The 22425-nt window shown below is 50.1% G+C and overlaps 2 protein-coding genes across 4 annotated transcripts in view; both read left to right on the top strand.

Annotated features, from left to right (window-relative positions):
- ATF3 (activating transcription factor 3) overlaps window positions 1-14561 on the top strand; it is a 55138-nt gene extending 40577 nt beyond the window's left edge. Inside the window, exons 1-4 of one of the 3 annotated variants that reach the window (XM_019976344.2) lie at window positions 1630-1829; window positions 8031-8274; window positions 11623-11730; window positions 13111-14561. In XM_019976344.2, the coding sequence (XP_019831903.1) occupies window positions 8035-8274; window positions 11623-11730; window positions 13111-13308 (546 nt within the window). In that variant the 5' untranslated portion in view covers window positions 1630-1829; window positions 8031-8034 and the 3' untranslated portion in view covers window positions 13309-14561. Of the gene's footprint in view, window positions 1-1629; window positions 1830-5680; window positions 5700-8030; window positions 8275-11622; window positions 11731-13110 lie in introns of those variants that run through there. The other 2 variants (XM_070768621.1, XM_019976343.2) reach the window with 2 other exon arrangements.
- Window positions 14562-19086: 4525 nt separating this feature from the next.
- Window positions 19087-22079, top strand: GARIN4 (golgi associated RAB2 interactor family member 4). The gene has a single exon (XM_019976014.2). It carries the CDS (start codon window positions 19805-19807, stop codon window positions 21560-21562), a length of 1758 nt encoding a protein of 585 aa, XP_019831573.2. The 5' UTR covers window positions 19087-19804; the 3' UTR covers window positions 21563-22079.
- The last annotated feature ends 346 nt before the right edge of the window (window positions 22080-22425 follow it).

The following is a 22425-nucleotide window of genomic DNA, read 5'->3' as shown; positions in this document are numbered from 1 at the left end:
TCGGAGAGGCTGGGGAGACTGGCCGAGCACTCGAGGGTGCGGGACTGTGTGTGTGTAAGGGAGGGAAATAGACACAGAGAGGCCCTTCCATGACGGCTGTTAACAGTCGAGTGGGGCGGGGCTGTGGGAGAGATCTGGGCTCCCAGAGCCTTCTAGTTCCTACCCCCAAATTGCCACACTAGGACCCTGGACCGTCTCTCTCTCTCTCTAAAGGCAGGTGGAAGCAGGTACCCCTAAACCCCACGGGCGCGCGGTTCTCCCTCTCCCATAGGTGCCAAACAGAGCTGGCCACAGTCGCGTCCACCCACATTCGTCAATGAGCAGTTGAGACGGTCTCTGGTCCTAGACAGCTGGGCTCGGGGAATCGGAACTGGAAGCTCGATTTTAAGATTCAGATCCAGTTCTGATGAAGACTCGGCTCGAGTCTGGGCCGCGAGATCCCGCCCTTCCCGCCACACGACTTTAGGGAGAAAAGGATTTCTGCTACGGGGCCTAATTTGCTATACGGTTAATGCGTCTACAGCCCGGGCGGTCCGGTCCCCGCGCGATCCTCTCTGGGCGCAGGAAAACATGCGAAAGCTGAAGGTGTATTTTCCAGCAACACTGCCAGAAAGCCGGGCGACCCCCGCCCGGCCCGGCCCGCGGAGACCAAAGCACCTTCTCTTTACTTCTCCTCCTAGTCTCTAGGCTTCAATCTTACTTTTAGCCCTTCTCTGAGTTGACTCTGAGTTTTTCCAGGTCGCTCATCTTTTCTCGGGCTTGTTCGTTTCACTGTCAATTTCAAACGTTTTGTGGCTGTTAAAAAAAATTCTCTCCCTGCCGCTCGCCCTGGCCTCAGCGTCGGGTTCCCAAGCCGCCGGGAGGCGGTTCCGCGTGTGCGCCTATGTGGGGTGTGCTCGAGCCCCGGGCGTGGGCGCACCGTGCCCTCCGATCGCTGACAAGTCTTCTCACGGTCCCGGCCACAGAGGTCACCCTCGGCGGTAACGGCGTGGATTCACCGTAGGGTGCCTCTAAGCTCTTCTCCCACACTGGGGAAATGACACTCCTCTTCGTACCCCGTCCCCTACTTGAAAAGGAGGCTTTTGACGGGGAAGCGGAAGGGGGGGTGTGTACTTTCCCGAAGCTCCAGAAAATGACCACGCATTTTAGAGAAAGGTCGTTTCTAGCTTCCCAGTCTCACCTAGTCTGGGCAGCGTCCAGGACCCACCTCTCCAACCTCACCCCCAACCCCCACCTCCCCAGCCTAGCGGAGGGAGAGATGCCAGCGCGGTGGAGTCATGCCGCTGGCTTGGGCACCATTGGCTCATGCCTGGAGTACGCACATCTGGCGGCCAGCCCGAGCGGCTCCGGTCCTGATATGGAGCGAGAGGGCGGGCGGGTGCGTGCGTCCCAGGAGAACACGCCGCGGCCGGCTCCTCCCCGAGCTTGCATCACCGGCCCCCCTTTTCCCCTCCTCCTCGTTGGCCCCTCCCCCCGCCCCGCTCACCCCTCCCGCCCTCCAGCCCAGCCTAGTTCTGCTGGTTCGCCGAGGAAGCTATTAATAGCATTACGTCAGCCTGGGATTGGTAACCCAGAGTATTTGGGCGCGCCGCCAGCCGGAGGGCTATAAAACGGGTGATGCAACGCGCTGCCAGCCACAGTCGCACGCAGAGAGGCGCACACTGCATAGCGCTCACTCTGCGCCGCCGCCCCAGCGGACCCGCCAGCCCGCGCGCCGGTCGTGAGCCCCTCTGTGCTCGCCAGCCGACCCCGCAGCCAGCCAGCCAGCCCGACCCCACCCCGACCCTGCCCGCCCTCCGGACCCTGGCCGCCCCGAGTGGATACAGGAGGTGAGCGCGGCGAGAGTGGCTTGCTTTGATTATCTTTGCGCCCCTCTAGTAACCAGTCCCCGACCCCCGCGCCCACCCCCCGCCCCCCGGCACTTGCCCCGCAGCCTCCAGCTTAGAAAAAACTCGGGCTGAATCTCTCTCCCAGCCACCGCTGCTCTTCCGCGCTTTAGAAACTTTCTCGCAAAGAACTTTCTCTTTTGACTTGGGGCGCGAAACGTTCCTGGTAACTGAGAGGTCGTCCGCCGGCGTCGGAGCACAGCTCCTAGCCGCCCTCGCGTTTACTTACTCCCGGGGCGATCGAGGTGCTCAGATCGGTGGGTGCTCAGAGTGGCCGAGCCAATCAGGCTCGCCAGCCGGCTCCATCCCTGGCTCGGTGCGCCGGCACTTGCTACTCCCGAGCCCAGCTTTCCCGGGAGGCCGGGGCTCGCGGAGCGGCTGCCCCAGGGGCGGAAAGGAATGAATGGGAAACGAATGGGCGAGCCGGGGTCGCGGGCGCTGCCGCTGGGGGTCGCCCTGCCCACCCCGGAGCGCTGGGCGGCAGGATCGCGCTGGTAGCCGGCGGCGAAAGTTAGTTAGGATAAGTTTTAAGAGGTGGCGCGCGCTCCTGTCGCTGCCCTGGGGCAGAAGGCGGAGAGAGAGCACCGGGGACAGGTGCCGGAGACTTCTTGACCCAAGTTTCTCACACGCTTTTCTATCGTACCTGTGAGTCCAGTTCTGGTCTCTTCCTCTGGTGGCTCGCGGATTTCTCGGCTTTTCATAAGAGACCCACCGTTGGGGATTGGGGAGGGAGCGAGAGTGCGAAGCCAGTTGAGATATTTGAGAGACAGGATCTGTGATCCAGGAGCCGGGACCTGAAACTTGCACTGCCCTTAGTGGCTTGGAGCCTCAGCATCCCCAGCGGGGAGGTGTGGACATATAGAGGCTCCTGGCCGCTCCGCCTGTTTGCAAGCACAAGGTGCTGGTTGGGCCGGATAACCATTACGGTCCTTTCTGGACAAAGGTTTTCAGATTCTAGAGTGGTGTTAACTGAAAGAAAAGCGACCTAGGAGGGGACTTGAATGAGGGGGCTTGGATGTCGCTGGCCGCCCTCTGAGGCAGTGAGGAGAAAGGGACTTCTGTACGGGGCATCTCTTCCCTTTCCAAGGTGCTTTCCACTGGATGGTTCTCCGTCTCTGCTCCCCACCGCCCCCCCACCCCATTTTCATCTCATCAAATTACTTCCTTTCCTCCTAACCGTTTTCTTTCCCCTAATTTAATTACCAAATCACAGTAAGCTGCCTTTCCTATGAAGGAGTTGCTCACCCCTTAATAGAGCCAGAAAAAAATAAACTGGGCACTAGAAAATGTGGGTGCCCTCTGAATGCATCTGTTTCAGTGTGGGTGACAGTCACATCTGTTTGGGAGCCTCCTGCTCTTTCAGTTTGAATGAAGGAGAAATTGGTATGACTGTCCCCTTGTTTTGCAGCTCCCATTTGTTGTAGAATAACACTGCAACAGGTAAACACAGCAACAGGTAAACTGTTGCTGTAAGGATTATCTGAATGAGGACCCGGGTGGGTTGCAGTTGTTACTGTCTAAATGGTTTCAGAGACAGCACTGCAGGAAGCACACCAGGCGCGCAGTGTAAATAAAATACAGCCCCCAGCACCTGTGGCAGCCTCTGGATCCTTCCTGTCTTAACCCCACCATTCTCTCTCTCCCCTTGGTCTTTTCTCTCCATTATTCTCTTTTTTACCCCCATACTCCTTCCCTGTCTTAATCCCATCAAAGCCTCCTCTCTTGTGGGCATAGGCTCCTCGGACTGTTGACTGTTCATCTACCTGGCCATTGGCTCTCTTCTCCTTTGCCATTGCCTTCTTGGGGATGGAGTAAAATGAACAGCAGGTGTGTGGTCAACAGTTTGGCCTGGGCTGGGCCACTCACCAGCTTTATGGTGACCTTGGGCAAGTCACTTTGCCTTTCTGGACCCCATTTTACTCAATTGCAAAATGAAGATCTGACCTAAATGACTCTAGTTTTGGATGTTCTATCCCATTGTACAGAGCTCATGATTTCTTCCTTTTTCAGTTGGGCTGGGCAGGGGACAGGGTCAGTGGTTCCAAGTGTTACTCGGCCCGGGGAGGAGGAAGTATGCAGCCAGGACACCACAGAAACCAGAAATGGCTTCATGTGTGAGAGCTGGCTACTTCTCAAGTACTTAAGACCAGTGGAGACGAGCTGGTGCCAGCAAAGAGTGGGGTGGAATTGATCTGTCAAGAGCCCTGAGGTCAATCAGAGTGCAAAAGAAGCTGTGACTGAGCTGAGTTTCTTGAGGGCTCCAGTTAACATCTGATTAATAGGACCTAGTTTCATTAACAGGAACATTATGAGCCTCCGCCCCCACACCCCTGAAAGTGGATCCCATCACAGTAATAATGGCTTCCCGGGATGTGTGTAAATCCACTTTCGTGTTTGATCTTCCCGACAGCCCTGTAAAGGGACTGGGGCAGGCAGTACTGGTCTCTCTTTACAGACAAGGTGACCGAGGTCCAGGAAGCATGTCGCTGAGAGCTCAGCGTGTGAGTGGTAGTATAGATGCCTGCAAGCGTCGTCTCTGTCCTGATGCCTAGTCTTCCACCTACACCTGGAGTGTCTTTGTACCTCCTTCCAGTGGACTAGGAGAAAGACCAAGATAGGAAGTTAGTGAAAGAACTGGCTCCCTGCTATGTTTTACAAGTAGTGCTTAGTGGAAAAAAGATGAAAATTAAAAGTGAAAATTCAATGTAGTAGCAGCTACTAGGAAATAAAATCTGGGAGCTGAATTTCTGGTTAGAGACATAGATGAGTAAAGTTTCACTTTCTTGAAAATGATGAAACTACTGATGATATGACAGGATTTTTGACTAGAGATAATGATGCAGAAGCCAAATGCAGGTTCTTTGTAACAAGTCTGGACAATTTTAAGATCAATATAGAAAGTCAGCTCAGAAAATCCTCTGAAATGTTTTTCTCCAAACAGAGATATTCAAAGGTCTCAACTTTCTGAAAAACTGAAGCTTTACCTTCATTTTTCTTCTCAAGGACACAGCTTTGAGTCTAGGCTTATCACACTTTTAAGAGAACGAGGCAACAAATAACGAGAAAGTATCTCAGTTCAGGTCAGTCACTCAGACGTGTCCAACTCTTTGTGACCCCATGGACTGCAGCACGCCAGGCTTCCCTGTCCATCACCAACTCCCAGAGTTTACTCAAACTCACGTCGGTGATGCCATCCAACCATCTCATCCTCTGTCGTCCCCTTCTCCTCCCACCTTCAATCTTTCCCAGCATCAGGGCCACCCAAGACAGACGGGTCATGGTGGAGGGTTCTGACAAACGTGGTCCACTGGAGAAGGGAATGGCAAACCACGTCTGTATTCTGGCCTTGAGAACCCTGTAAACAGTATGAAAAGGCAAAAAGATAGGACACTGAAAGAAAGTATCTCAAGAAACTGAATATTAGTCGAGTGCAGGAAAAGCCCATTTCTCTACAGATACCATTGCTTTACTTTCTGAAAAGCTTTTAAACATTTTCACAACCAGTTTGCATCTTCAAGTAAGCCCACACAATGCTTTTCATAAAAACATTGCATACCACTGGCATTCTTCCGTTTCTTTCATCAGGACTGCTGACTTTACACTAAGATGGGGAGAAAAAATCCCAAAGAGCAGATGCCAAGCCCTGAAAGCTCATTAATAAACTTGGGAGATGAAATGGAACTACACTCAACTGCAGTGGAATTCAAACTGCCTCTGTAGAAGCGAGCCGTGCAGTCCTCCAGACAAAGGCCAGCCCAGTGGTAGCTCTGAATTCCATTCCTGAACTATTGGGCTTTTAATAAAGTTGGAAAGGTAGGGAAAACACAAATGCCTGGGAGGATCTTAAGTCTTTCTGGCTTTGGAAAGCTGGCTTCTCAGAGTTTAGAACCTGCCAGAAAAGTCTCCTCCCAACATCCTAAGATTATAGGATTAAACTGATAGGAGAGCATCAGTTCTGATTCATGACATATGGCTTTGGGGAGAGAATTGGTCGATTCATACATTTCCTGGGTTTCTTTGAATAGTCAGCAATGGTGGTGGTTGTTGACCTGGAATTCTTGCCTCCATCTGTGGATCTTGGATCCACTGGGGGATGTAAAGGTCAGAGTGTTCTATTCATTAAGTGTTTGAGATCAGAGAGAGTGACCAGCCACCCATCTACCTGGACCCCCTCAGAGCCAGCCCTGGGCTGGAAAGATCCCTGGGAGGCCTGATAATAACATATTTCCTAGTTGCATTATGTTTTTCCAGGGCATATTCAGGTATTCTTTCGTCAACGCCTTGCCCAATTCTCTGGGAAAACAGGGTGATTGTTACTAGCCTTCTTTCTCACAGAGGAGAGAGAAGGCTCTGGGAGGTATAATGATGACAGAGGAGGAAATGGGCCCCTAGTCTTGACGTTCTGACCCCAGTCTGGGAATTTTGTGGATAAAAGATGCCCTAACACGTACTCCCTGAATGCGGGGGGCAGCCCAAGTGTACACCCAGGCAGAGAAAGCTCAGCAATTCATCTCAGAGTTCAAGCTTTCCATAGCCCTTTGTTTTGTCTCCTTGTCTATCCCTTCAGCTCCAGGGCCCTCACCCCCTCCCCACACCTGCTCCCAACCCCCAAGAAAACTGTGCTCTGGCTTTTTGTTTGCTTTTGCAACATAGAGAATCATATTCTATATTCTGTAAAGTGGGGGCATGAGTTTCGGAGTCCTGATGCTGCCGCCTACTAGCTCTGTGACTTTGGCCAAATTATTTAGCTTGTCTAAATGTTAGTCACCTCGTCTCTACAGTGGGACTGGGACCTAAGTGGGTTCTCATGAAGGTGAAGTGAGATAACGCAGGTAAGGTTTCTGGTATGAAGGAGGCGCTTGTGAAACATTTGCCGCTTGCCAAAGGGCTTCTCGTCTGGTGGGATGTGGCTAATGACCCCAGCTTCCCACACGGAGAGGCGTACTCCAAGGGGACCGCCCACCCTGACAATTCCCACATTCATCTCCCTTGGAGAAGTGACTGCAGGGGTGAGGGGCTTGGCCACTCCTGGAGGGAGTATACGGCAGGGAGAGATTTACAGAGAGCTGTTCCAAACTGGAACCATGGAACCATTATTATCTCTGCTCCCTCCCCGCACCTTTTCCCTTGGGGTTCCCTGGGCTGTAGAATGATAGAGATAGATGGGACCTCAGAGGCCATTTGATTTGACCACCTCTCACCAATTTCACATATTCAGTCGGATGGTCTCCAGCAGTTGGCAGGCATTGGGAGCAGCCAGAGCCAGGGTCAGGTTCTGGAAAGATCCACAGTGGGACTCTGAGCCGGTGCGGCAGGAGCTCCCAGACTGTCAGATGGAGGTTGAGCTCAGGTCTCACACCACTCCCTAATGCCAGATCCAGTCCCAGCCCCCTGTGCCCCCAGCCCATGCCCCTCCAACCATTGTAGGGCTGAACACTTCCTCAAAAAAAAAAAATCCATATTCTCTGCGCCTCACTTTTCTTTACTCTGAGGTCTTTTGCTTCACCAACCTTAACCTTGAGGGGTGACCTGAATTCCCACACCCAGTCCCTCTTAAACTGGGATGAAGAAACCCACCTGCGACCGTGACTGTCCTCACTCTCACTGACTCGGCTCCAACTTCCCAAGGGAGAGGATTCAGAGATAGATTTCCTAAACTCAAGGGTCCCCGCTCCTTGCTTTTACTTTCCACTCACAGATAGATTCTACCTGATCAGATACCCTCTGAGTTTCTCTTTATAAAAGAGACTGCAGATGGGGTTACAAAGAGTCTCTCTGATTTTTTTTTTTTTTAATGCTCTTCCTCTTTTGGACTGTTTGAGGCTACATTTGCATATATGCACATCAGCCAACACTAATAGCTCCTGTGAATTCAGAATAGCCTGAAACGCCACTCTTTATAAACTTCAACCAGGCATTTTATCCACATCACTGAGCTGGGTTTTTTAAGAACCTGTTTTACTTAAGACAGGATGGCAGGAAATGAAAACAAAGCAGAAGCTGAGGGCTGCTGGGACCTTCCTCTGGAGGTGGGGAGGTGGGACTTGGGTATTGGAGGTCGCAGGTGCGGGGGTGAGGGTGGGGGGACTTGATCCCGAACCCCCAGATCCCTGAAGTAGTTTGGGTTTCCATGTGTCTTTTCAGCAAAATGATGCTTCAACACCCAGGCCAGGTCTCTGCCTCGGAAGTCAGTGCCTCTGCCTTCGTCCCCTGCCTGTCCCCTCCTGGGTCACTGGTGTTTGAGGATTTTGCTAACCTGACACCCTTTGTCAAGGAAGAGCTGAGGTTGGCCATCCAGAGCAAGCACCTCTGCCACCGGATGTCCTCGGCGCTGGACTCCGTCACCGTCAGCGGCAGGCCCCTCGAGATGTCAGTCACCAAAGCCGAGGTGGGTCCTCCCAGGGGTGCCCGTTCTTCCTGCGCTTACTTGTCGCACAGCTCGCCTGCGCCAGGCATGCTGTAAGCAGGGGGCCACAGTTGGATATTGGGTCTGGAGTTTAGAGGAGAGTCAGGGTTAGATATAGTGTTGGAAGCCATCAGAGTGTGGAGAGTATGGAAAGCCATGAATCTGCACGAGATCACCTTCTGCGCCCAGTTGTTTCGAAGAAGCAGAGAGTGCGGTGATGGTTTTCAACACCACAAGAACCCAGACTGTGGAACAAGGACCAGCCAGCCATGCTCACCGCCTTGGTACAGGTTCTGGCCGAAGTTCACTTCTGTCTGTGGCGCCTGTGCGGTTCTCCACTTGGCAACCTTTTATAAGACGCCTGGAGTAATAGGCATGCTGAGAAGTTTGAGGTGGTTGCTGGTGATGCTGGTGGGGGGTGGCCCTCAAGGACTTCAGAGCTGAGTTCTCCACTGTTCTATTGGCCTTGCTCTTCTGGATGCAAGATGGGAGTGTTTCTGGCTCACTTATCTGACATGATCACTGCCTTTGGGCAAGAGATAGTGGACCTAGCCAGAAAAGAACCGAGTTTAAAAGGCAGTTGTGGGGAGGGGGGTGAAATCTTTTATGATTCTAAAAAGGGAGGTGGAGGGGCTAATAATGTCTCCTCCATAGAATTGATCCAAGGGGTTAAATAAGATGGCATTTGTGAAGAGTCTAACAGAGGGCCTGGCGGAGAGTTAGCGTCCAGTGAATGGGAGGCAGGATGATGCTGTATGATGCTGTATTCATAAGATGTCATTAGGGGCATTGGCTGTACCCTAATTAACGTCAGAGGAGGTCACTGGTGCCTAGTCCAACACTGAACAGTGTGTGGTGAAACATGGGACCCTCAAGGAAAAAATTAAAAAAAAAATCTTGTCTAAGTAAGTATCTTAAAATAACAGAGGCAGCTATACTCCAACAAAAATTAGTTTAGAAAAATACCTTGAGGTAACAGGATGCCCTGGAAGTAGTGGGGCCCATGGAAAGAAGGAAAGCATTTCAGAAGGATGTGTGGAGGGCTCTTCTGAGGAAGAAGCAGGCCTCTTGCTTCATGGAAACATTCCTTAAAGCCACTCATCCTCTCTGCTTCTGTGTTCATCCAGTGATCTTGGGATCTGTGATCAGTTTAACAAATACACTTTTCTATAGGGAACAGGATGCACCTAATGGTCTAACTGAGTGTTCTGGTCTCCTTGGTGGTGACTATAATTCACAACCCTGCAGGCATCCTGTGTGTCTGGGCAGTGCGAGCCTCCTCCCCAGGTCCTGGTCCCCTCTGAGAAGGCAGCTTGGGGTGACCAGGCAGCTGTGACCCAGAGAGGATGTGGGATAAGGAGACACACACCTGGGTTTACATCCGTTTTGCAGCCTGCTTGTCTGGTCTCCATGAGCTGGTGACTCCTGGGTCTCCTTGAGCACAATACTCTTGGCCACTCTTTGCCTTACTTCCATGTCCATAAAGTGAGGGATTGGGACTTGCCCTGGTGGTCTACTGGTTAGGAAGTCACCTGCCAATGCAGGGGACACGAGTTCGATCCCTGGTCCGGGAGCATCCCCCACATGCTGTGGAGCAACTAGACTCAAAAGCTGAGTGCCTGGAGCCCCTGCTCTGCAACAAGAGTAGCCCACACACTGCAACAAACAGTAACCCCTGCTCTCTGCAACTAGAGAAAGCCCGCCTGCAGCAACAAAAACCCAGCACAGCCAAAAATAAATAAATTAATAAATTCTTTTTAAAAAGTGAGGAGGTTGAACTACATGGCCCTTAGAAAGGCTTTCTCATGTCTGACAGTGTGTGACTCTTGAGATTTGCTCTACTTTCAAGTACTTCCTCTTATGAGAAAACTTTGAGTCCTTCCTCTACAAAAATGTCTGCAGAGTTAGTTGCAAAGGAGATACTAGAGTTGCTGATTTCTTGATGACGACATCTATGATGAAGTTACTGATGATAACTGAAGCCTTCCATAGCACTGACCATAAGCTAAACCTTGTGCAGGGGACTTTATTGACATTAATTTGACCCTCATCACAACCCTATGAGGGAGGTAAGGTGATCCCATTTTATAAATGAGGAAACTGAAGCTCAGAAGAGCGTAATGACTTGTACAAGGGCTCACACCTGATAGGCGGTGAAGCTGAGATTCAAAGGCAGTTTAGTCTAAACCCAGCGTCTGCCTGTGTGGTTCTAGGATCTAAGACATAAAGGGTAGAAGTGCCTCTCATGTGTTTCCCCCTTGGGCTTGGTTTCCCTATGTTCCGAAGCCTCATCTCAGCCTAAGCTAAGTCAGTGTCATCTAACCCAGAGTCAGATATGAGGTGATCATGGTGGTCCAGAATCTCTTCCGTTTGAGGTGGGGCTCCCATGCCCTTTCCAGCTGTCTGGAGCAGTGACAAGTGACATGGAGGCCTGACATTAGTAGCCTAAACCATCACCCACTCTGCCCACTGTGAGTTCACTCCAGCTGGACTCCAGTCTCTGAGTCAGTCCAGCAACTGGACTTTGCTGATTCCCTATCAGTCCTCAGACAAAGTCAGAGTGATCATCCGTGGATGACCAGATCCTAAAGCTGGACGGGATTTTCTTCTCCGAGGATCCCAGGGCTGACTCAGGGTGGGGCTGAGGGAGAGATCAATATCATCAATAGTTGGATGAGTCAATGGATGGTTCTAGTTCTCCACCCACAGGTGGCACCAAGCCATGGGCTGATGATGCCTCTTTGATTGTGGAATAGGCTTGGGTTCGTGTTCTCTAGGAGTTGCGTGGGCCTCCTCTGAATTTAGGAAGGAGGTGCTATGATGATGCTCCAGGTGACGATGGAGATGGATAGAATATGAATAAAGAGGCAGGGGGAATGGGTGGCGAGGTGATGCTCCTGAGGTCATTCTAGGGGAAAGGTCATACTTACTGAACAAAATCTGTTTCTTGCTCTAGTTGATTACAGTTATTACCAGTAGTTATCACTTTGAGTATCAAACTCCGATGTTAAAATCCAAATAAATGCTTTTTAAAGGTAAAATTTTAGTTCACTAGTATTGCCAATATAATTTTAACAGTTCTTTGATTTCCATTATTCATTCTTAAGTGTGTGTGCGTGTGCATGCATGTGTGAGTATGTGCACGTGTGTGTGTGCATGTGTGAGTATGTGCACGTGTGTTAAGATTTCATGCAAAAGTCTAGAGCTTTACTTCTGGATTCTTCAGGGCTGCCCTGGTTTGTCAGTTTTAGCTGGAAATAAAAGGCAGTGTATTTGAGGTGGGTTGAATTTCTGGCCTCCCTTTAAGCTTATGCCTCTTGAATTTTACAGGTAGCCCCTGAAGAAGATGAAAGGAAAAAGAGGCGACGGGAAAGAAATAAAATTGCAGCCGCCAAGTGCCGCAACAAGAAGAAGGAGAAGACAGAGTGCCTGCAGAAAGTGAGTGCCTGTTTGCCTTGCCCCTCCCATCACTCACACCTGGCCCCTCCGACCTCACGCCCCATGGGGAGAGGAGTTTGAAAAACTACACCCAGAAGTGCTTTCCCAGGAAGGACATTGTAGCTGGTGGCAGGAATGCCAGTTGCAGAACGAGGAAGTAGTAAAGCTGTTAGTAAGATAAATGTCTTTGGATGTATAAGATGCAGGTGTATGAATTAAAAATGACAGGATCATCTGATGCCCACACTCATCCTCAGTCAGTCCATACATGTCCAGAAGCTTCCGGGCTGTCGGATATGTCCGTCCAGTTCAAGGGGCTTCACTCGCCCATTTTCCTGAGAAAAGGAAGCTGCCAGCTTTCATTTGGCTCACTGTGAAAAGCCTTTAATTAACGTCTTCCAACAAGTTATCTCCTTGCCGTCTTCCCACAAGTTATCTCCTTGCCCCGCAGGCAGAGGTTACATTTCTTTGCATTCTTATCTGGTTCTTAACTCTGCAGCCCTTCTCCTTGGCACAGCTGATGGTCTGTGCTCCCAGCTGCATTCAACAGGCTCCCCTTCCGGAAAGGAGAAACACCTGTGGGAAGGGTGTCTCCGGGCAGGTGGAGCGGGGCCCTGGTGCGGTCCTTGCAGCGGCTGTGTCCCCTTCCCCAAGTGAGGACAGGCCAGGGCAGAGTCTTCACTCGGGTTCCCTAGGTCCCAGGTTCCTCAGGTTGCATCAAGGGGGGGGGTCAATGAAAACTAAGACATTTTGTTTATTTCTACGTACGTTCTTTCTGTGGAGATGAGCTTCTCAGTGAAATCAGACTATAAACATATAAGACTATAAACACCACTGAGTCTGGATTTCTTTCCAGCCCCCAAGGTCCTTTCAGGTCCAGACAACCTGCCTACAGGCTATTTGATTCTTAGAAAGGAGGTCTCTGCTGTTGGTTCTACTGCTGTTCCGTTACTATTAGGATCACAACCTGCCTCCGCCTTGAGTGGAGACTCGAGGATATCTCTGAAGGAGCTCTGAGTTCAAAGGCTTCTCCAAGCTCTGGACTCTCTCAAACTTAATGCTGCTCTCCCAGCTTTGTGGGGCTTCATAGCAGGGCGCCAACAGCATTCCCCTGCAGGCCATTCCCCACTTGATGAGCCCCGACGTATTCCAGCCGTTGCCCCTGCCATCCAGGGGCCACCAGCAGGCCACCCCTTCCTCACTGGACCTTGGTTCCTTCCCTTGTTTCTTTTTTGGCTGCACCAGGCAGCTTGTGGGACTTTTGTTCCCCAACCAGGGATCGAACCCAGGCCCCAGCAGTGGAAGCAGAGTCCTAACCCCTGGATCACCAGGGAAGTTCCCTTGGCTCCTTTCCTAATACCTCTGTTGCTTGTGCCCCAGGAGTCGGAGAAGCTGGAGAGTGTGAATGCTGAGCTGAAGGCGCAGATTGAGGAGCTCAAGAACGAGAAGCAGCATTTGATATACATGCTCAACCTGCACCGGCCCACGTGTATTGTCCGGGCTCAGAACGGGCGGACTCCGGAAGATGAGAGGAACCTTTTTATCCAACAGATAAAAGAGGGAACATTGCAGAGCTAAGCAGCCGTGGTATGGGGCGACTGGGGAGTCCTCATCGAATCCTCCTTTTACATCCGAAACCCTGAAGCCATTGGAGATCTGACTTCCTATGCACCTCTTGAATCCCAGCAGCCAAGAACCATCAAGGCGGGAGTGCCCTCCGTGACTCAGCCGGGCCTTTCCACTCCACTCCAGAGTGGACTTTGGACCGGGGCAAGGGCATCTTTTGCCTCCACTCCAGGATTTAAGGCTTAACATCCCGGCCATCCTTGGATTCTCCAGATGACCCCCAGTTAGGGTCCTGCCTCCCTTGCATCTGGATTCTGCAAAATTCAGGACTCCCACCGTTAGGATCCATGCAGAAGAAGTGTCTGTAACCTTGGGTGGGTGGGGTGGGGCCACCTCCTCCGCTGCTGCTGCCACGGTCACTTGTAGGGGACATGGAGTGAGAATGGCATCTCGTGAAGTTGTGCAATGGCCAGGGTTGTGCTTTCTAGCAAATACGCTGTCCTGTACAGGAACTGCTGTGTGCAAGGCATTCGTTTCAAAACTAGGCATTGTGCTCTACTGATGTTTGTGCCGCACGACACTGCTGTGACTTTTTCATGACTTAGCTCAGGCTCTGAAAGTTTGGGGGGCTGTCGCCACGTGCAGTGTCTTGCTAAGTGTTCAGATGGCCAGAGGGCTTGCCAGCCCTGGGAGGAGAGAACTGGGCTGGGCAGCGCTGAGTGCAGTTTTGTGCCAACAGAAAAGACGTCTTCCGCTTGGCTCTCAGGCATTAATGCCGGCCCTCTATTGCAAACTCAGTTATAAGGTCACAGGAAGAAAGCAGAAACACGAGTCCAGCTTCCAAAGGCTTAGGAGTCTCTGCTCAGTGACTTAGGTCAGGAATTGTTTTCTAGGCCAGAAGAGCCAAAGAATATTCCACTTTTCCTGTTCTTGCGATTGAAAACCACATTCAGTAGACACGCATTTGAAGCCACGTGATGCCCAGGCTTTAGCATTATTAGATGTTAATGGCATCATTTCTGTCATGCAGATGTTTGTAGAAATCTGGCCCAGAGCATTTATAGCTGTGAGAAAGTCTACTCACACTGGCCAGGAGGTCTCTGGCTACTATCTGTTTAAATTCTGACGTTTCTGTGAAATCCTCAGAGTGTTTAGTCCTACTCAGTAGTATCATTACAATTTTCTGTAAGAGAAAATATTATTTATCCTAGTATTCTTAACTTGTCAATATAATAAATTTTGGAACCAAGACATGGTGAACTAAAGTGTGGTGCTGGTTTCTGTTCTTTTAAATCAGTTGTTCCTTGAGCACTAACCATTCTCCTCCCTTACCCTTTGGAGATGGTGATGTAGGGAGTGATTTGAGCTTTGACTATTCTTCAGGTGTTCTTTGTTCTCTGGGGTGCCACTAGGTGGGCTTTTTGACTTTCAATCCTGTTCCTCAATTTCTGGTTTCTAATGCTCAATCTCTCATTGACAAACACTAGGACACAGCAGCAAGTATATCCTTTAGACTTTTGGTACTAAGACAGAAATTTTATATAAAATCTGAATACCTGAACTTGCTGTTTCTCTGAATATACAAAGGCCTAAAATGTACACCTGTTGTTCAACTTGAATCTTACAGTCTGTGGTAGAACTCTTCGTGAAGGCTTCACTCAAATTACGTTTCTTGTAATGTCCAAATATGTGTCTCAGTGTTGCAAATAAGCATTTCAAATTTTGGAAAAGGACGGTGGGGAGGAAGAGAGAGTATAATTTTGGACAGGATAAGTGTGATAATTCAGAGGAAATAGTCCACCTAATTTTCTGGAATCTCTGGAGCACGTGATTCCTTTAGGTCTCCAACAGAATCATGGTCCTTTGCTCTTGCCCTGTGCGCACACCTGACACTCACAGGCTGGGAATAAAAATTGGCTCCTCTGTCATCAGCGCCGTTTTACAGAGCGATCCTGACTTTGTTGACTGTTCGTGCATGTGGATGGAGCCTGCTCCTTTGAACTCATGTTTGTTTCCTTTAAACTATCACCTGAGACACAGGTATCCTAATTTTGCTGTTTTAACTACATCTCAGGGGCAGCTCCTAATCTGTACAGAGCATCTGGTGGAAGTACCATTCACCGCTTCTTTCAGGAGATGATCTGTTTTCTTTATCTTGGTGGAGGGGGAAGAATTTCCTTGCATTAACCTTCTGCTTGTGCCACCAATCAGCCGTTAGGAAACTCAAGACAGTTTTAAAGCTGCCACGGACAACAATGAATTAGAGCGGAAGGAAGGGGGAGGCGGCTGTTGCGAGAAAAAGTGATCTGAGAAGCGCGCTGTAAGTCATCAGTGGAACTATAAGTTCTTTGAACAAATGCACTGAAAATAGTTTTGTTGTCTGTCACCAAGTTTATGTTTCCACTTAAAAAAAAAGGGGGTTAATATGTATTTACCATCAAGTTGCATAGTTCATCTTGTTTCACACTCAGCAGCTAGGGGAGGTGAGGGTCTGAGAGGATAAACGGACGGGACCTCTGCTGGAGTCAGACGCCTGGTTGACAAGGTCTTTTCCTTGGGCTGTCACCTGCAGGGGTGGTAATGTCACACTGGCCGGCATGGAGAGCCCACCCTGCCCCGTCTCCTCTCTCATCCTGTCCCCATGTCTTTCCCTGCGATCTGGCCTGACACTTGCTTCCAAGTATAAGAGCCACAAGGGGTCTGGCCCAGGACAGGGTTTCTGGGATCAAAGCTTCCACCTTCTGCCAGCAGCTAAAATGCTAACTATTTTCCATCTTTATCCTAATTTCTCCCACGGGCTTTGAATAAATCTGAAACCCAAACCCACAGTAAGCTTTTCCTGTCTTCCACATCCCCTACTCTTCAGTGGGGTCCAAGCAGTTTCTCAGTGGAGTAGTGTTTTCGTGGATTTGCCTGAGGAAAAACCTCCGAGGAGGCCAGGTTTGCCCAGTGAGGATCCTTCTCAGTTCTCACCATGGCTCTAACCACAGAAGCTTCTCTGTCTTACCGAAAACTGCTGTCAGGAAGGAATTCACACTGAGGCTTAAAGGGCCAGCTGAGACTGACGTTAATAACAGCTGACATTTACTGAGAAATGCTACTCAGTACTTTACATTATCTCACTTAATCCTCACAGCAACTATTATCCCCATTTTACAGATGAGGAAGTGGAGAGCTAAATAGTGTGCCCAAGGTCACACAGGTGACCTTTCTAAAGCTGAAAGCTATGTTTTTTAACTATAAAGCTTCTGAGCGGAAGTGTGTGTGTATATGTGGTAAAATACACATAAAATTCGCAACTGTAATTTTAAAGTGTACAGTTCAGTGGCATTCACAATACTGTGTAACCATCACCGCGATCAAGTTCCAGAACTTTTCATCACCCTCCCAAAAAAATCCAATACTTCTCATTCTCCCCTCTTTCCAGCCCTAGGGAACCACTGACCTAATATCTGTCTCTATAGACTTGTCTCTCCTGGATATTTCATGGAAATAGAATCATTATAATACGTGATCTCTTTCACTGAGCATGTTTTCAAGGTTCATCCATGTCGTAAAATGTATCAGTACTTCATTCCTTTCTTTGGCTGAATAAGTATTCCACGGCATAGACTACAGTTTGTTTATCCAATCATCTGTTGATGGGCATCTGTGTGTATTTTAATGGAAAGATCGCCCTTATCCTCAAGGCATGACCCCCTAAGGTGGGAGTTCAGGCATTGCAATCAAACTTTGGATAAAAGAGTTGGGAGCAGGGGCCTTTCTCAGAACTTTCAAGCCACAATTTAGAAATCATTTATTCTGTGATTAGCTCTGTGAGAGTGGCAGTGAGGCAGAGTGTCTAACAGTACGTGTTCCCTGTAGGTGTCAAGGCTTCCAAACAATTTCTGCCCAGTAGAGAGATATTACCCTCCAGGAGGGCACCTAGCAGACCTTTGGAACTGGAGCTTACATTTCAGGCTACCCATCCCCCAATTCACCATGGGCGGAAGTGTGCTGAGAGCGAAGATGTAGGTTTCCATGCAGGGGCTGTTTGCACAAGCATAAAGAAGAAGGGCAATGCCAAAGAATGTTCAAATTCCTGCACAATTGCACTCATCTCACACGCTAGCAAAGTAATGCTCAAAATTCTCCAAGCCAGGCTTCAACAGTACGTGAACCGTGAACTTCCTCATGTTCAAGCTGGATTTAGAAAAGGCAGAGGAACCAGAGATCAAATTGCCATCATCCATTGGATCATCGAAAAAGCAAGAGAGTTCCAGAAAAACATCTACTTCTGCTTTATTGATTATGCCAAAACCCTTTACTGTATAGATCACAATGAACTGTGGCAAATTTTTCAAGAGATGGGAATACCAAACCACCTTACCTGCCTCCTGAGAAATCTGTATGCAGGTCAAGAAGCAACAGTTAGAACTGGACATGGAACAACAGACTGGTTCCAAATTGGGAAAGGAGTACATCAGGCTGTATATTGTCACCCTGCTTATTGACTTATATGCAGAGTACATCATGTGAAATTCTGGGCTGGATGAAGCACAGACTGGAATCAAGATTGCTGGGAGAAATATCAATAACCTCAGATATGCTGATGAAACCACCCTTATGACAGAACGTGAAGAGGAACTAAAGAGCCTCTTGATGAAAGTGAAAGAGGAGAGTGAAAAATCTGACTTAAAACTCAACATTCAAATAACTAAGGTCATGGCATCCGGTCCCATCACTTCATGGCAAATAGATGGGGAAACCATGGAAACAGTGACAGACTTTATTTTCTTGGGCTCCAAAATCACTGCAGAGGGGGATTGCAGCCATGAAATTAAAAGACACTTGCTCCTTGGAAGAAAAGCTATGACCAAGCTAGACAGTATGTTAAAAAGCAGGGACATTACTTTGCCAACAAAGGTCCATCTAGTCAAAGCTATGGTTTTTCCAGTAGTCATGTATGGGTGTGAGAGTTGGACTATAAAGAAAGCTGAGTGCCGAAGAATTGATGCTTTTGAACTGTGGTGTTGGAGAAGACTCTTGAGAATCCCTTGGACTTCAAGGAGATCAAACTGGTCAATCCTCAAGGAAATCAGTCCTGAATATTCATTGGAAGGACTAATGCTGAAGCTGAAAATCCAGTACTTTGGCCACCTGATGTGAAGAACTGACTCACTGGAAAAGACCCTGATGCTGGGAAAGATTGAAGGCAGGAGGATAAGGGGATGACAGAGGATGAGATGGTTGGATGGCATCATTGACGGTATGGGCATGAGTTTGAATAAGCTCTAGGAGTTGATGAAGGACAGGGAAGCCTGGCGTGTTGCAGTCCATGGGGTCGTAAAGAGTCGGACATGACTGAGTGACTGAACTGAAAGTGGGGAGGATCTGAGGCAATCTCTCAGATAATTCAATCCCAAAACCAGCCCATGTGCTACCTTGGGTTCTCTCCATATTATATATACACACATAGAATTATTCAAATTCTAAAAACAGGTCTTCTCATAAAGGTAGTTAAATCAGTCCAGTGTGAATACATTTGGCGGGCCCAAGCATTCTTTGTGAGGCTAAGTACTATAGCATTCAGAACAAAGATTCAGAACAAATCAGGTAGACCTGCATTCAAATACTGCCTCTGCTACCATCAGATCTAAGAGATGGCAACTCAGCTTCTTCACCTGTGAACTGGGAACAGTAGCAGCAGTACCAAACTCAGTGGACTCTTACGAGCATACGTGAAGAACACTGCATGGGTTTGGAGAAGCAATTTTTAATGTTATTATTAAAATCACCATCAACATTTACTGAGATTTTGTATATGGAGAGACTAAGGACTGAGACTGCCAATTCTACATTGTTCGATACAATTAAACCATGAGCTCGAATGGCTCAAATGCATCCCATCCTCTGACATTCCTATAGGCTTCATCCAGTTGCTGAATTTGGGGGAGGGTAAAAGAGAACCAGATAAAACTTTCCCATTTGTAGACATTTTTATTTTGGTACCTGCCTGAGTCCCTGGCAGGGTGGACCTGTCCTCTGTGCGGGGCAATGGGGTGGCCCTGCCTGGAGGGGGTGGCTGAGGGATGGGACAAAGGTGTATGTGAACAGTGACAGGTCACAAAGGAAGCCAGGATAAATATGGCTGCACAGGGGGTTTAGGCTGAGAGAGTGGTCACTTCTTTCACTAGGACCACAGTTTCACAGCCTCTCGCAGAGACAAAAAGCCAGAAGCAGAAGTGAGGTGAGGTTGAGGGGGGCCTACCATACCTCTGCAACACCCTTGAAGAGACTCAGCCTGGGGTCCAGGCGCCCTGCAGCATCCTCACGGCAATCACCCACACCCTTACCCCCACCCCTGCCTCTGGGAGGCTCTGTGGGGTGTGGTGGGGTTGGGGGACCTGCCGTGGAGCCATCTGTGTGACACAGGAGACCGAAGCTCCCTCTTCTGCCAAGGAGGCCACGGAAAAGAAGACCCAGGGGCCCGCCTCACCAGAGCAGCTTCTTGTGATCACAGCTAGCCATGAGCCGGGAGTCTCTGCTACCGTATCACACGGCCCAGAGTGGCGCCGGAGCGGGCCTTTTCAACACCACCATGGGCAAACTGCAGCGGCAACTGCACAAGGGTGAGTACGACATATTCAAGTATGCCCCGATCTTCGAGAGCGACTTTATCCAAATCACCAAGAGGGGAGAAGTGATCGACGTGCACAACCGCGTCCGCATGGTGACCGTGGGCATCGCATCCACCAGCCCCCTCCTCCCCCTCCCAGACGTCATGCTACTGGCCCGGCCGGCCACCGGCTGCGACGACCATGCAGGCCGCAGCCAGACCACCAAGGCCAAGAGCCGCAAGGCTGCAAAGACCTTAGAGCTCACCAGGCTCCTTCCCTTGAAGTTCGTGAGGATCTCCATTCACGACCGCGAGAAACAACAGCTGCGCCTGAAGTTCGCCACCGGCCGCTCCTGCTACTTGCATCTGTGCCCCCCACTGGACTCTCGGGAAGACCTCTTCACCTATTGGGAGAAGCTCGTCTACCTCCTCCGGCCGCCGGTGGACAGTCAGAGCAGCACCTACGCCATTCCAGCCGGGGACATGATCTGCATGCCCATGTTCGAGGAGGACAGGAGGAGCCCGACAGCCATGGATTTCCAAGGCCGGGGCGATCAGGACCAGGTAAGCGTCAGGAGCCTCCACGCGGGCTCCGAGGTGGCCGGGGCTACCTCTGCAGCTTTTGCAGGCGGGGAGGGCCTCCCACTGGACTTCTACAATCCCGATCCTGTGCCCAGTGGGGCCATGGCAAACACCAAACCCAGGGAGCTTGATGAAGAGTCAGCAGCAGGGGCGATGATGCAGGTGGCCGCAGCAGACGCCACAGAGGGCGATCTGAACATGACCGAGTTCCATGCCTCTGAAGAGCGGAGCATGGCCATTGAAGTCACCGTCACTAAGGGCCCAGAAGGAAACAAAAGCAACATAGCCATGGGAGGCGCTGCCAAAACCTCCCTGAGGACCAGGAAAAGGGCCTTGGCACATGGTGCCAAAAACTTGGAGTACCCTTCCAGCACGTCCACCAGCCTCTCCCCGGAAGCCAGCATGTCTATGGTTGGAGTGGAGGCCACCAGGAAGACCACCAAAGGAAAAGCCTATCAGGAGGATGAGGGGACCCTCATCTCAGCCTTGCCGCAGGAAGACCAAGAGAGTGAACAGGAAGACAGGCCCCGGAGAGTGTCCCAGGCCCGCAGGGGAAGAAGGGAGAGGAGGGAACACCGGCAGAAGGAGCGCGCGCTCAGGGGCTCGCGTCCCCACGGGTCATCTGAAGGCCGCCACAAGACGGTGGGGGACAAGGCGATCCGGAAGACAGCCGGCCGATCTTCAGGCGGCCGGAGAGCCACAAGGGATGACAAAAAGGAGAAAGGCCACGGCAGCCCGGGGGACAGCAAGCGGGGCACTGTGCACAAAGGCGTCAGCCACGCTCCCATCACCAAGGAGTCCAGGACCTCGCACAAATCGGCCAGGAGCTTGTCTACCGGGAGTTCACTCTCCACCAATAAGAGACTCAGCAGGATTAGCTCTTTCCTGAGGAATGTTCGAGCCAATCTCACTACAAAGACGGTGGCCTTGTCACACGATAAAGATGTGGACATCTTGGCGAAGGCGGTGGAAAGGAAAAGAATGGAGGCCATCATGGAGACGGCAGAGAGTGGCCAGGGGCTGGAAATCGCTGGGAGCGTGACATCTGAGGCCACGGAGACAGTGACCATTGCAGCTCATCAATAAGACCTAGAGCTGGAAGCTGCAAAGGGGACCAGGGCTCAGGGAAATATCCCTGGCAAGTGTATGCCAGCTTCCTTACTGCGGTTTAAATAAAAGAACCATACAACCTGAGAATGGCCTGCAGCGTTCTCTCTGCATTTCCGGGTCCCGAAGCCCGACCGTGACGTCACAGTGGATTCTGTGATGTCAGCTGAGCCGCAGCCTGAGACTGGTCCAGTCGAGGGCAGCCCCACCTCACACACATGCCCAGTGCCAACAGCAGTGGCCCATCTGGCCTCCACTCCTTTCTGGCTTTGCTGCTCAGGGCCATGGCTGAAAGTCAGACTGTGGCCTGGGAAACTCTCCTTCACCATCTCCCTATCCTTTCTATAAATGTTTATTACGCCTGCAGGTCTGTAAGCAAATTGAGAACAGAACTCCCATCCCTTCTGGCTGTTCAGTGGACAGAAATAAGGTGCAGCAGTGTTTGCTGGCAGTCAAAACAGTGAGCACTCTCATCTAGACTTAGCCATTCCCCTCCCAGGTATATACCTAGGAGGAACACACGTGTTCTAAGAAACTACTATGAGCATGTTTATAGCAAAAGGATTTAATAGCAAAACACTGGAAACAGCCCAAATTTCCATCAACAGGATTAATACTGTAGGATAGGAAAAGGATACTGTGGGATATTCAATAGTGAGAAGTGGAGTTATACACATTATCACTGATCAGCTTCTCATGATTTTTAAAGACATCAAAGAATGGGATGTAATCTACTTACAGAACCATTCAGAAATAAGATCAATGTATTGCATAAGGGGTAGGTTTCATAAAACTGTACCAAAAGTGAGGGAATAGTAAACGCAAAATTCAGGACAGTTTTC

The sequence above is a fragment of the Bos indicus genome, chromosome 16 (assembly GCF_029378745.1).
Source record: "Bos indicus isolate NIAB-ARS_2022 breed Sahiwal x Tharparkar chromosome 16, NIAB-ARS_B.indTharparkar_mat_pri_1.0, whole genome shotgun sequence".
In the NCBI taxonomy this organism is placed as follows: domain Eukaryota; kingdom Metazoa; phylum Chordata; class Mammalia; order Artiodactyla; family Bovidae; genus Bos; species Bos indicus.
Note: the sequence above shows the minus strand (reverse complement) of the source record. Positions and strands in the feature narration are given on the sequence as shown.

Excerpts from the sequence above, each read along its gene's own strand:
- GARIN4 (XM_019976014.2), top strand. The coding sequence starts at position 19,805 with ATGAGCCGGGAGTCTCTGCTACCGTATCACACGGCCCAGAGTGGCGCC.